At 51.1% G+C, this 13,884-nt stretch overlaps 1 protein-coding gene across 1 annotated transcript; it reads right to left on the bottom strand.

The window, feature by feature from the left end:
* Nucleotides 1-8,541: 8,541 nt before the first annotated feature.
* Nucleotides 8,542-13,300, bottom strand: LOC120654559. The gene is made up of 8 exons (XM_039932127.1): nucleotides 12,020-13,300; nucleotides 10,819-10,852; nucleotides 10,496-10,687; nucleotides 9,713-9,802; nucleotides 9,556-9,621; nucleotides 9,352-9,443; nucleotides 9,207-9,254; nucleotides 8,542-9,093 (listed from the first exon to the last, which is right to left on the bottom strand). The coding sequence occupies exons 1-8, from the start codon at nucleotides 12,439-12,441 to the stop codon at nucleotides 8,976-8,978; spliced, it is 1,062 nt and encodes a 353-aa protein (XP_039788061.1). The 5' UTR covers nucleotides 12,442-13,300; the 3' UTR covers nucleotides 8,542-8,975.
* Nucleotides 13,301-13,884: the final 584 nt, after the last annotated feature.

The raw sequence follows: 13,884 nt of genomic DNA, 5'->3' as shown, positions 1-13,884 counted from the left end.
AGGTACGCGGGGAGAAATCTGCCAAACTGCGCAAATGAACGAGCACCTCATAGGACAGGAGTTTCTTCTGACGTATATGAGGAGGCAGGTTGCCAAAGATTCTCTGGTTGATCGGATCGGTGTGGACGAACGGGACCTCATCCTCGGTGATGAACAACGGCACATCCGTGGGGATGGCACTAGGATTTAGTGTCCAGGCGGTGATCCGAAATCCATGGAGGACTTGTCGAGGGCGCGGTTGTCCGCGCAGTGGATCCAACAGGAGGGCGACAGAATCTTTCTGGCCGTCTTCAGGCTCCAAGCATGGGGAGGAACGCCTTCAAGCTCGACGATGACCTTGTACATCATCGTCTTTACCTCCGCGTGCGCCAGCCGCGCGTCCAGGGGCGAAAGACCAGGGAGGTGATGCCGAAACGATCATGGCACCATTTATGCTATTTCAAGTGATTTTGGTGATCGAATGACAACACAACACTTGGACTAATATGATTGTTAAGATGACCATTCTCAGACTTTTAGGTTCAAGTGATGACAAAAAAAAAAAGAGAAGATAGGCGCAGGAAGGCCCGAAGGATCAGGAGCACCGGAAAAATCGATGCCTAAGCATCGGTGCATCCGACGCTTGTCGGAAGAACCGACGCTATGATGTTTGGTGCAGGAGGGAATCGAAGCCAAGTCAGCCTATAAGCACCGGTTGAACCGACGGTCCAAGAAAGGGCATCGGTGCATTGGGCGTACTGTGTATCAGAGACGATGTCAAGTGTCCACGAGAAGTTTCTTCAGCACCGGTTCAACCGACGGTGCATCGGAGTATTGCGTCGGTGCATTGACGTCAGCAGAAGAGAAGAAGGCTGTGAGTGACCGGTTTAACCGACGGGCAAGCATCGATTCAACCAGTGGTCACTGTGTCAGCAGTCAGGAGTTCGACGGCTATTTCGGGTTATGAGTGACCGGATGAACTGACACTACCCCTTCCAGAGGCATCGGTTCTTCCGGTGATACGCAGATTTTCTGCTGACCGTTGGAGCAACGGCTACAAGACTTGGTGGCCTATATATACGCCTCACCCCGGCCTTTTGAAGATTGCTGGAGTTGCTGGACATCCCACACACACCCAAAAACATCTCCAAGCCATACAAAAGCATCAAGATCATATCCTTAGCCCTTAGCACACTTTGAGAGTGTTGTGTAAAGAATTAGCTCTTAGTGAGTGAGATTGCAAGGCCTTGAGCCTTTGTGCTGTGGTTCTTTAGCAAACCAAAACAAGAGCTTGGTGCGCCGGCACCTTGGAGCGTGAAGCTCGCCGGTAACGTCATCGACCCTCCGACTTGGTGTGGAGCAGCGACGACATCTTTGTGCGGGGGACGTGGAGACCCCCATCCTTTGTAGAGAAGTTCCTTAGTGGAACCCGGGGCCAAGGTGACCGTGATTGTGTTCACGGAAGAGACTTGGTGGCCGAGTAGCAATACTCTTATTGAGTGCTACAACAACGTGGATGTAGGTGTGCCTTTGTGGCTAACCGAACCACGGGATAAACACCCGCGTCAAGAGTTTGCTATCTCCTATCCCGCTCATTAAGCTTCCGCATTTCATACTAGCAATTTGTGTGCCTTTACTTTCATAGAATAGTTTCTTGATAGGAAAGATTATAGGTTGCTAAACTCTTTTGGGATAGGGGTTTCACACTAGAACTACCTAGTTGCACATCTAGATAGCATGTTTTAGTTTAAGTTTTGTGCAAACTAGTTGGAGCAATATATCTAAGTTTTTATTAGTGCCTAATTCACCCCCTCCCCTGTTAGGCTAGAGCTCCCGATCACTTTCAGATGCCGAACGGCGCTGGCGCGGAGGATGGCATCCCGCGAGACCTGCGTGGCACAGGTCACCAGGAAGTCCTCGAGGTAGACAACGCGGACGTCGTCCGCAAGAACACCGGGGATGCGGGCGATGGCCTGCTGCGCGACCGCAATGGAGAAGGCCTCATCGGGGTTGCCGATTTGCGCTACCAACGCGAGACTGAGGGCTGCTTCATCAGCATTGATCTCGGCGTCCCGATCGAGGTAGCAGGGGGCGCCGCGAGGCCGCAGGGCGGGGTGGCCGGGCGGAAGGTCGACATCCATGAAGGAGTCAGAGGAGTTGTTACTGTCGCCGCCGTGGTGGTCGCCACCGTCCGGAGGTGGCCGATGCCGCGGAGGGGGAGGCGGGGTGCTATCCCTCGAACCACGCAGCCTGCCGGGGCTGTTGTCACGACGAACGCGCAGGATGCGGCGCGGGGCAGGACCATCCGATGCGGCAAGGAACTCCGGCGTGGAGGCGCGAGAGCCGCGCGGCGTAGGAGGGCTGTCAGAGTCCACGCGCGCCTTGACGAAGCGCGCGGCTGGAGGCCGTCGCCGCGGCCCGCCCTGGCCTGCCAGGGCGCTTGCAGTTCCTGGCCAGATGCCAGAAGCCATGGCAACGCAGGCACCGGGTGGGTAGCTTACAGTCCGCCACCCTGTGGTTGTAGGAGAGGCAGTTGAGGCAGCGGTCGGTCATCTCCACAAGGAGCCGTCGACGGGGCTTGTTGTCGATGGACGCGGTCGCAGAGGGGCGGGCGACGGACGATGAGGGTCTGGGAAGCATCGTCTGCCAACCCTCAGCGTCAGGTGGGGAAGCACGCCGGCCCCGAGGGAGACGAGGCCCGAGGCGCTGATGAACCGGGAGACGGCGCGGGGGAGGCCGGTCATCACGCCGTCGTGGGGGCAGCCCGACGACCAGCTGCGGGCGGGGACGAGGGGCAGCACGCTGCGCCTGCGCGCCAGCGCGATGACCCGCCGGCGCGCCGGAGTGGCCGACGTGAGCAGATCTGCGAGGAGCAGCAGGACCTGCGTGCGCCATGGTTGATGCCGCCGCGGATCTGGGATCCCGGCCAGAGGTCCGCCGAGGAGAGGGCGTGCGCTCCAAGGAGGCGGGCGGACAGGGAGAGTGCACAACGGCCGCGGGGGGCCGACGAGCAGCGTCGAGGTAGGACGACGGGCGGCCAGCAGAGTGGAGGTCGTCGTCGGAGTGGGCGGACGTTTCTGCCCAGCGCAGCGACTTCGACCGGCCCACTGAGCGGTCGGGGAAGAACGGCGTTGCCAGCGGGGACAACGGAGAGGGGGAAAGGGAGAGCTTACCGGAGGGGATGTCGGTCCTAGGCTGGAGGTTGGACGCCGGCGCCGGGGTGGCTGTCGGCGGTGGGGTGGTGGGGGTGCGGGGGGTGGCGGAGAGGGAGCGTGAGGTGGAAGGAGCCATCCTCACCCCTGGGTCACAAACAGCATCCACTGATTCTTCAAGCCGCCTTTGGTAGCTCATTCTCTCTCAATCTGAATCTTGCTGCCGCGCAGCCATCTACCGATGTCCTGTGTTAGGATAGGCGGATCGCCGTCCTATGAGTTCACCAGACTCCGGCGATGCCCGGAGCGCGGTCACCACGGACACGATGCACACAACGAGAGAGCATATGGCAGTATGGCACAGCTTCTCCGATGCATTCAACTTGAGTTTATCACGGGCTCGATCCTACATCCCCGCCACGACTTGTTGCTGCACGGTGCGCCGTCATTTGCGGACGCCCGTGCGACATGCACGGCATGCACGCCATGGCGGAGTCTGCCCTCCCCAGGACGCGGTCACGACGCAACAACGTGCAGTCTCCGTTGTTGCCCGCGATTCTACACGTGTTACAAAACATGTTCAGATAAACTAGTTAATGCACCTAATCGACATGGATACAACTTGAACTGTCACGGTTACATGAGAATGCTCCAACAATCACCCCCTTAACCGTGACTCACCTGACTGACTCCCAGCTCTTGACGCATTTCCACGTATTTGACTCTGCCCAAAGGCTTTGTCATGATGTCTGCAAGTAGCTTGTCAGTCCCAACATGCTCCACTTCTGCTATGCCATCACTTACACACTCTCTGATGAAATGATATCGTGTGTCAATGTGCTTGCTCCTTTCATGATACACTGGATTTTTACTCAGCTCAATAGCTGATTTGCTGTCCATCAATAGCTTGAAATTCTTCAACTTTTCTCCAGTCAAGTCTGCTATCAGCCTTGTCAACCACACCCCTTGACAAACTACTGAAGCACCAGCAATGTACTCAGCTTCACAGCTCGAGAGTGATACAACCCTTTGCTTCTGTGAAGACCATGTAACTAGGTTGCCATTCAGAAAGAATACAACCCCTGAAGTACTCTTTCTCTTCTCTAGATCACCAGCATGATCACTGTCAGAGTATCCCAACAGTTTCAGGTTTGAGTGAGATCCACATGTATATCTGCACCCATATTCAGTGGTGCCTGCTATGTATCTGATAATACGTTTTATAGCAGCCCAATGCTCAGTGGTAGGAGACTCCATGAACCTACTAACCATACCAACAGAATATGCTATGTCTAGTCTAGTGTTCACTAAATATCTCAAACTCCCAACTATGCTTTTGAATTTTGTAGTGTCTCTAGCCATGTCAGGTCTCCCAGGTAATAGCTTGCTGTTTTGCTCCATTGGAGTATCAACAGCATTACATCCAGTCATGCCACACTGTTCTATTATCTTTGTTGCATATGCTTTCTGACATAAGAGTATCTCACCTGGTTTCTGCTTGACTTCCATTCCCAAGTAGTAACTAAGTAGGCCCAAGTCACTCATGCTAAAAGTTCTGCTCATCTGCTGTTTGAATTCAGCAATCTTGTTGCTGTCTGGCCCACAGATGATGAGATCATCTACATACACTCCCAACAGTAACAGTGAGTCACCACTGCCCCTCTTGTAAACTGCATGCTCTTCTTCACTTCTACAGAACCCCAACTTCACAAGTTCTTGGTCTAACTTGGCATTCCAAGCTCGATGTGCTTGTTTGAGCCCATAGAGAGCCTTTGACAATTTCAGCACCTTGCCTGGAGACTTTGGATCTTGGAAGCCTGGTGGCTGAGTCACATATACTTCCTCCTGTAACACACCATTCAGAAAAGCAGATTTTACATCCATGTGATGTACCTCCCACTTCCAATTGGCAGCCAATGCTAGCATGAGTCTCACTGTTTCAAGCCTGGCAATAGGAGCAAATACCTCCTCGTAATCCACTCCAAATTTTTGAGCATACCCCTTTGCAACAAGACGTGCCTTTTGTTTGACAATGTTTCCCTCATGATCCCTTTTGACTTTATAAACCCACTTCAAACCGATTGCCTTTTGACCCTTTGGCAGACTGACAAGCTACCAAGTTTTGTTCTCCTCAATTGACTGAAGTTCACTTTTCATAGCCTTGATCCAGCATTCCTCTTCTAGTGCCTCATCTACTCCAGATGGTTCATCTGCAACTAGCAAACACACACCACTGTACTCAAAATTTTGGATCTCATCAGTAGAGTTTAGAAGATCACTGATCGTCCTGAATCTTAATGGCCCTCTGAAAGTTTCTTCAGAGTGTTGGCTCGGTGGTGTTGCAAAAATTCCATGTTGAGCACCAGGTGTTCCTGGGCTGTTCTGAGGAGTTGGTATAGCATCATCATGATCCACTACACCATCTTGATCGACAGGAGCACCCCCTTCTTCTCCTGCTACTGGAACTTCTTCAATTCCTTCTGTTGTCGGATTTCTGTCAGTCATCTCATAGTGAACAATGAAACTGTCTGTTGGTTGCTCTGTGCTCTCAACTGCACTGGTCCAGTCCCATGGCTGTTTTTCAGCAAAAATAACATCTCTACTAATCACCAACTTCTTAGTAGATGGATCAAAAAACCTATAGCCTTTTGTGCCTGACTCATAGCCTATAAAGACCATTTTCTTGGATCTGTCAGACATTTTCTTCAGACCTAGACCAACTGTTTTTACATGAGCAACACACCCAAACATTCTCAGATGACTTACATTTGGTTTCTTGCCATGCCAAGCCTCAAAAGGTGTCTTCTTATTCAGGCTCTTTGTTGGACACCTGTTAAGAATATACACTGCAGTACACACTGCCTCACCCCAAAATTCAGGTGGCACCCTCATTGTTTTCAGCATACACCGAGCCATCTCAACTACAGTTTGGTTTCTCCTCTCTACTACTCTATTCTGCTGAGGGGAATAAGGAGTAGTTGTGTAATGCTTGATCCCACCTTCAGTGCAGAAAACTGAGAACATATTTGACAGGAATTCTCCTCCACGATCTGTTCTCAGGGCTTTCAGCTGGTTTCTACACTCAAGTTCTGCTCTGAGTTTAATCTTCTTGGAACACTCAAGTGCTTGATTCTTGTGCTTCAGCATTTCAACCCACATGTACCTGCTGTGATCATCTACCACCAACAGGAAATATGATGCACCCCCCATTGTTTTAGGAGTGATATGCCCACACAAATCAGTATGCACAAGCTGTAAACCCTTTTCAGCCCTGTAGCTTGACATTTGTGGAAAAGGTGTTCTGTGTTGTTTCCCAAGAGCACAACCATCACATACTTTCTCTACCCTTGTGACCCTAGGCAGGCCATCAACCATTTGCTTAGAACTCAAATCATTCAGAGCTCTGAAATTTAAATGCCCAAACCTAGCATGCCACTTCCAAGACTCATTATCAGATTGAGCAAGCAAACATACTGGTGGAACTAACCCAAAAGTTGCCAAGTAGAGCCTATTGCCTGTTCTAGGTGCAGAGATTAACAATGTTTGTTATTGATCAAACAACGAAGCCTTCCATTTCCCAAAACAACCATAAATCCTTTTTCTTCTAACTGACCCAAACTAACAATGTTACTTTTCAGCTCAGGAATATAGTAAACGTCAGTTAGTACCTTGTGACCCTGCTGGCGATCTTGCATCACCACTGATCCCATGCCATGAATCTCTACACGTGAGCCATCTCCAAACTTGACTGAACCACGAACTGATGTATCAAGTTGAGTCAACACTGATCTGGTTCCTGTCATGTGATTACTAGCTCCTGTATCGAGCACCCACACACCATCTGGGACATCAATAGGGATTACCTTTTCAGTCAGGCGGACGAACTGTGATGACCCGTGCACGACGTCGCACGTGGCCAGCATCAGCGCACCTTGCTGATCGACGCCGCCGATCGCCACATTCGCTTCGGGCTGGCCGGCGTCCATCTTCTTTTCCTTCTTTGGGCGCTTGCAGTCCTCCACCCAATGACCGTAGATGCCGCAGTTGCGACATCGGCCCTTCCTTCTTAGCGTGCCCTCGGAGGTCAGTTTTACCTGCCCCGAGGCGCCGCCATCAGAGCGCGCCGCCGTCTTGCCCTTCGAGGATCCGCCACCGGCACCGTTCCCTCCAGGCTTGTTCCCATAGTGGAACCGATGCTTGTGCTTCTCGAGCCAATCGTCCTCCGCGAGGAGGAGACGACCAGCCTTGTCGGTGATCTGCTCAACCTTCTCGTCAAGACGTTCCTCCGCCGCCCGCAGACGGCCAATCAACTCTTCCATGGTGAGCTTCTTGAGATCACAAAACATCTCGATCGATACAACCACGCTGGTGAAGCGCGGAGGGACGACATGCAGGAACTTATTGATGACCTTCTCGTCGGCAATTGTCTCGCCGAGAGTCTTCAGGTCGGCGACGAGGTTGGTGATGCGCATGCCGAAGTCGTCGATCATCTCCCCCTCCTTGAACTGGAGGTTCTCGAATTCTTGCGAGAGCTTCTGGGCGTTGACGTCCTTCACGCGTTCTGAGCCGACCCGCATCGTCTTCACCGCCTCCCACGCCTCCTTAACGGACTTCTTGCCGCCCAACGTATGTCACATCTCCTTGGGCACGGAATGCAGCAGCGCACTCATGGCTTGACGGTCCTGCGCGCGCTTCACGCCAGCACCGCCGGGCTCGATAGCGTCCCAGATCTCCATGGCTTCATAGTTGCACTGCATTAGCATCGCCCACTCTGTGTAGTTGGAGCGCGACAACATGGGCCACATCAGCGAACCCTCCTTCACGCCACCGACGCCGGAGCTCGGACCGGTGTCGCCCATCTTGTTCTTCCTCACCAGTCGTCGATCCCACGCCTTGTGCTTCTTCAACACCGGCGAGTGCGGTGGACTCACGGATCCGGAGTGGAATTGATCCACGGTGGCTATGATGCCAGTTGTTAGGATAGGCGGATCGTCATCCTATGAGTTCACCAGACTCCGGCGATGCCCGGAGCGCGGTCACCACAGACACGATGCACACAGCGAGAGAGTTGACGCGAGCGTGGCGAGTTGGTTTCACTGTGTATGGCACAGCTTCTCCGATGCATTCAACTTGAGTTTATCACGGGCTCGATCCTACATCCCCGCCACGACTTGCTGCTGCACGGTGCACCGTCATTTGCGAGCGCCCGTGCGACATGCATGGCATGTACGCCGTGGCGGAGTCTGCCCTCCCCAGGACGCGGTCACGACGCAACAACGTGCAGTCTCCGTTGTTGCCCGCGATTCTACGCGTGTTACAAAACATGTTCAGATAAACAACTAGCTAATGCACCTAGCTAATGCACCTAATCGACATGGATACAACTTGAACTGTCACGGTTACATGAGAATGCTCCAACATCCTGAAAGTCTGAACTCAATTGGTTGCTTCAGAACCATAGTTTCACTCCAGAAGTTAGTCAGCTAGGACAAGTACAAAAGATGTCAACGAATAGTCGAATATCATCATCCCCATTTCACCAATCAGCCAACCTATGCACAGCCACTCTTTACCTCCCGGTCCCCTGTTCATCACTCCCCACCACCACAGCAAAAACTCTTAAAAACTACTGTATGCTGCTTCCACCCCCCATGTACATCACCAACCTATACTCTGTAAATAAAGTAAAACGCTTGCACGGCGCCACTCCCCTCTATTCTTTCCTTGGAGAGGGCATCCGCATAAAAATCGCACAAACGATCGATCCGCCATTATTCCCTAGCGGCTTTGCCTTTTTCTGAATGGACTAGTCGCAATGGAGCGAAGAAGATGCTGGCTTGTGCCCTAGCAGCCTCTTACGAACGAGCCCGGGAACCACTTGGCGAGCAGGTGGTGCTTCAGCTTGATCACCAGCCTGAACACCACGTAGCACGGCAGCTGCATCACCGCGACCGCCAGGTACCTGCGTAGACAAATTGGTAGGAAATCAGTTAAATTTGTGGTTACAATTTGCTGACTTGCAAAAGTTTGTGTGGAATTTGGTCTTTTGTTATGAGGTACTGTAGGTAGCATTACCACAAAGGTGCCAGATTAGATGACAGGTCAAGGAATGGGTAAGGCCACCTGCCAAAGGTCACATAGTGTTGAGTTAGTATAGTGATGTGAAACAGCAATGCAAGTAGTAGTACTTTGCTCATGAATTGGAAGCTACAATGTTTACCAAATCGGAGTTGCTGCATGAACAATCCATTGAAAAATGACGTAAAGCGCCGTATAAAGGAAGAAGTATGCGATCCGGAACCAAGGGAAGCTCTGTCAAACCACGTAAATTTGAAAGTTGGTCAGTAAAATTACTTGAAGAGCAGTTCAATGAGGCAGTGTGCTTGAGTGATTATGTAGTTAAGTAGTCACTCAGTGTGCTTACCAAGCTATTCAGGGCTGCCTCACCGAGCAGGAAAACAGCGTTAACTGAATGCATTCCTATCAACAACTGCAACAAGAGAAACCAGCCAACAATTAGCACCCTTTTTGTGAGAATGTGAGAAGCCATGTTAGGGAAGAAAGGAAACACGAGTACTTACGAAGTTCAGATTGTAGTCTTTGACGGTGAGGAATGGGAAAATGATGAACCAAAACACACAGTCTGTCAGCATCACAGCACCTGCATTTGTCTGTCGATAAATAGTAAAAAAGTTACGGTAGTGCTGTAAAGTGCAGCCAATAGTATAGTCCTGTACTAATGGGACCTGTTCTGAAGCTACTGCTCCTAGGTCATCATCTTTGGAGTTATCTATTAATTCTTCTCACAAAGCAAAAGGTGAGATTTCTCACACTGTCATATGCCAGCCTAGGTAGACATTCAGTCACGATTCTTGATACAGTTAGGCCTAGCAAATCAATCCAAAGGAAACAGGCTTCCTTTATTCCTGATGCCACAATCAAAAGAGTCAGCCCTACACTTCAGAAAGTTGGGCAAATGTGACTCAGCCCTTCAAGCAAGCAAGGAAATATGAGGTGTTCAACGTGCAGAGATGTATTTTGAACTCTTGGGCTTGGACTATTTGTAAGTTGGCTCATGTAGGAGCAGCTACAGGCCATGGAGGTGTGACCAGACAAAGATTCAGAAACAGAATCCAATCCATGAGCATATACACTAGTAATGCTTTTGTCGTTAGTGCATCATGGTAACTACCCGGCACTAATAATTGCACCTGAAAAGCAAAACTAGACCCCCTCTATGTATGCAACACCAAATCAGCAAATGTCAGTGCACAATGCAGATGTCCCTCTCCAATAAGAAACGTGAAAAGGTTCTCAAGTGGATAATATTTCAAACAATTTGGTGGTGTGGAGGCCTCTCTTACCTGATAGATGATCTGGAGCAGGTAACCCCAGAACCCAGCAATCTCTCTAGAACCATCGTGTTCTTCGAAACTCGGTTTAGCAGCCGCACCCCGGGCAATGTAAGGGGTGCCAAGCTCCATGTCTGCTGTCACCGCGGCGACATTCTCATCGATGAACTTGCTGCACCCGTAGATGGACAGGGCTGTGCCAAGCTGAAACAATTCACAGACCAATTATTTTTCAGACAAAAGGTTGTTTAGAAGTCATTGGAATGCATCATTAGCTTGAGCAGTTCGGTGGAGATAAATTATTTGGCTGTGATTGTGAAAGAGAAAGGGCCTACCCCGAAGTAAATCGTCACCAGAATGAAGGTCCACCTGCAGGACAGACAGTTCAACAACCATTAGAAGGAGCTGGGGTACAAGTGCTACTTCTAAGAGCAGAGTTACAAAGCAGAAACACTGAAACAGCTACTGGGCCTTTCAGAAAAATTTGGTGCTACCAACCAGTCACATCTCAGATTTTTTCTTTTAAAAAGGAACAAAGGTTACACTAGTGATTTGTAAAAGAAGACAGTATCCAAAAGGAAGGTATTTATTTAAAATAAAAAATCCATATCAGAAATGTTCAGGTCCAGTGGAACAGAGTGTCTGAAGGCCATTTAGTTGGAGACTTGGAGTTGGTATTCTTACAGCACTATCCACTTATTCATTTATGAAGCATGGAGAAGCTTCCAGCTTGACCACACAAACAGTTCGCAAAACCCACCCTCTGCAGTGCTTATGTATGGTTAGTTGCTAATGTTAAACTGAAAAAGATTTCTTCTTCTTAAATGTGCTTCACACGATATCTACAATGAGGCTCTTTTCCAATTAATAAAGTAAAGCAAAACAGTACATCACCCAGAAAAAAAAACTCTTAAAATGTACCACAGTCCACAGGGACATAGGGTCAAAAAAATGTGCTGGTGAAGGGGAGAATCACCAACAGAAAACAGATAGTAGGTCGCTTCCTGTGTAAGCCAACAAGCCAATTGTTGCTAGCCATCAATTGCGTACAGTAGTATCACAGAGAAGTTAAACTGATTAATGGTTCCACTATTGTTTTCAAGAAACATGTTCAAAACAAGTTTGAGGCTGTTCGGCTGATCTGATCTACAGTGCGACTTGACTTATTTCGGCTTATTTCCTCTCACACAATACTATTGTTCTACCAGCCGAGCACTATTCATTCTAAGCCGAACAGGCACTTTGCTCTGAGACAAAGCACCATTTATTCCCTGAAAACACAAAGTATTGCAAGAGGAGAGAACAAATGCCAAAACTTGCCGACCCAATTGCCAATTCAAACACCAAAGAAAAAGACCTGATCAGTGCCATGGCAACTGGCAATACACTCCTTGTTTTTATTTTAACCAAAGAAGTTTATATTAAAGAAAAAGCTTTATCCAACTTTGCATCTAATCCACAACAAAAAAAAATCCAATCAGAAAAAGGCAATGGGGAGTGAAAGTAACAAGACGTGGTAACAAGCGATTGACTTACTGAGTGTAGTAGTAGAAGATGTTGCCGCCATCGGAGATGACAATGACGACGAGCAGGCTGAGGAGGACGAAGAAGGAGATGAGCCTGTACGACAGCAGCCACGCCGGGTGGATATCCCGGAGGCAGGGCCGCCACGCCTCCTCGTCGTACAGCACCCCGGGCCGCCTCCCCTTCCTGCCGCCCGCCTCGCCGCCCGCGGCCGAGGAAGGCGGGGACGCGCCGCCCGAGCGCCGGTCGGCGCCGGTGCCCTCGTGGCGCCAGATGAGGTAGGCGGTGACGGACATGCAGCCGAGCACCCAGAGCGTGCACAGCCCCACCCGCCAGTGCAGCCAGTAGCGCAGGTCCGTGGTGTCCGCCGTGGCCATGGGCTCGTACGACCGCGCCGACGACGAGCCGCCCCCGCCTGTGGTGAAGAAACGCATGCCCGGAGCGTTAGCCTAGCTTCGCTAGCCTCGGATCGCCCTGCCCCCACTCTGCTCCGCTCTGATTCCCTTTCAGACCAGCAGCAGCAGCAGCAACGGCAACAACCAACTGGGTCATGAACCGTGCCACGAACGGACAAGCTCCGGCGCTCCCGGCGCCGCCGCAACCAGACCAATCGCTCGTCGGAGCAATGCGCGCGCGCACGGAGACGGAGAGACACTCCAACGAAGCAGGGAACAGTGGAGCTGTGTCCGTCAGATTCTTGTAGCTAAAGAGAAGAAGAAGGCAATGCGATTGCGAGCGCGAAGCTGACAGCCAAGCAACGGCGGCGACCAGAGGCACACACTGATTGCATGCAGCGAAGGCAAGGGGAGGAGGAGGAGTGCATTGATGGGCAACGAACAAGCGGGGCAGCCCGCAAGATGCCAAGCCCCGCGTCACAAGATTCAGCGCGTTGGCCTCCCTCCCTCCCGCCGCTACCCGCGGGCCTCTCAATCTCTCGCGTCACAAGGCAAGCAACCCAACGGCGACAGAAACGAACAAACAAGGCGAGCACGCCTGCCGGCCTGCCTGTCTGTACTCTACCAGGAGGCTGTTCACCATTCAGAGCTCGGAGAGGTAGGATGGTGTTACGGCGGGGGGGATGAGGGTTGAGGAAGAGGGGCGGCTAGGCTGGAAGGGCGGCAATAGGACGGCGAGAAGGGGATTAAAGAGGACGGGGGGAGGGAAGATGCTTGCACGCAGCAGTGGGGAATGGAAAGCTACAAAAGCTAGGGGGGTGGGGAATTGGATGCTTTGCTTCTTCCACCTTTGGAGGGAAAATCTCTCTCGTTGTTCTCTCTTCCCAATCTCTGCTGGTTTATATCAATGTTTTAAATAGCGGGCTAAGCCATTTAGCTATCGATGTCCAAAAACGGGCTATAGCCAGCTATAGCAGGCTATAGCGGTAGCTAAGAGCTAAATTGTACATGAAAAAACTTATCTAAATTTCTCTCAAACAGCTATAGCCGGAGATAGCGGAAGCTATAGCCGGAGATTTAAAACCTTGGTTTATATACATGCCACACACACACATGGGGGATGGGGACACACACACCATGTCATCCTCACTTGTGTTATCTACTGTGGAATTAGAATCTCCATTGCCACAATCAAACCATCTTATTCATCTCTCTCTCTCTCTGATTTGCTCTCTCTCTCTCTCTCTGATTTGCATGGGTGTTGGTTTGGGGAGGGGTAAAACAAGGAGAGTGGCTTGTGACAGGGGCCAATGGAGACTTTGCAATTGCCATCGTGGGACAGGCAGTACAGCTACGCGGCAGTACAGTGTACAGAGCAAGGTAGCTTTTGGATTGACCAGGGTCAGCCGGGCTGGACTGGCTGGCTGGGTCCTGCCTGCCTCTGCCTGGGTCTCCTTCCTTTGCATGGAACCGAGGCTGCTT

This window comes from Panicum virgatum, chromosome 1N, assembly GCF_016808335.1.
Source record: "Panicum virgatum strain AP13 chromosome 1N, P.virgatum_v5, whole genome shotgun sequence".
NCBI classification, from domain to species: Eukaryota; Viridiplantae; Streptophyta; class Magnoliopsida; order Poales; family Poaceae; genus Panicum; species Panicum virgatum.
The sequence above is the reverse complement of the archived record's forward strand: the minus strand, read 5'-3'. Positions and strand labels throughout refer to the sequence as shown.

Coding starts and splice junctions, on each gene's coding strand:
- LOC120654559 (XM_039932127.1), bottom strand. CDS start 12,441: ATGCGTTTCTTCACCACAGGCGGGGGCGGCTCGTCGTCGGCGCGGTCG. Junction 10,688..10,818: donor TGGTGACGATTTACTTCGGG/GTAGGCCCTTTC, acceptor GAATTGTTTCAG/CTTGGCACAGCCCTGTCCAT. Junction 9,094..9,206: donor TCTAATCTGGCACCTTTGTG/GTAATGCTACCT, acceptor TTGTCTACGCAG/GTACCTGGCGGTCGCGGTGA.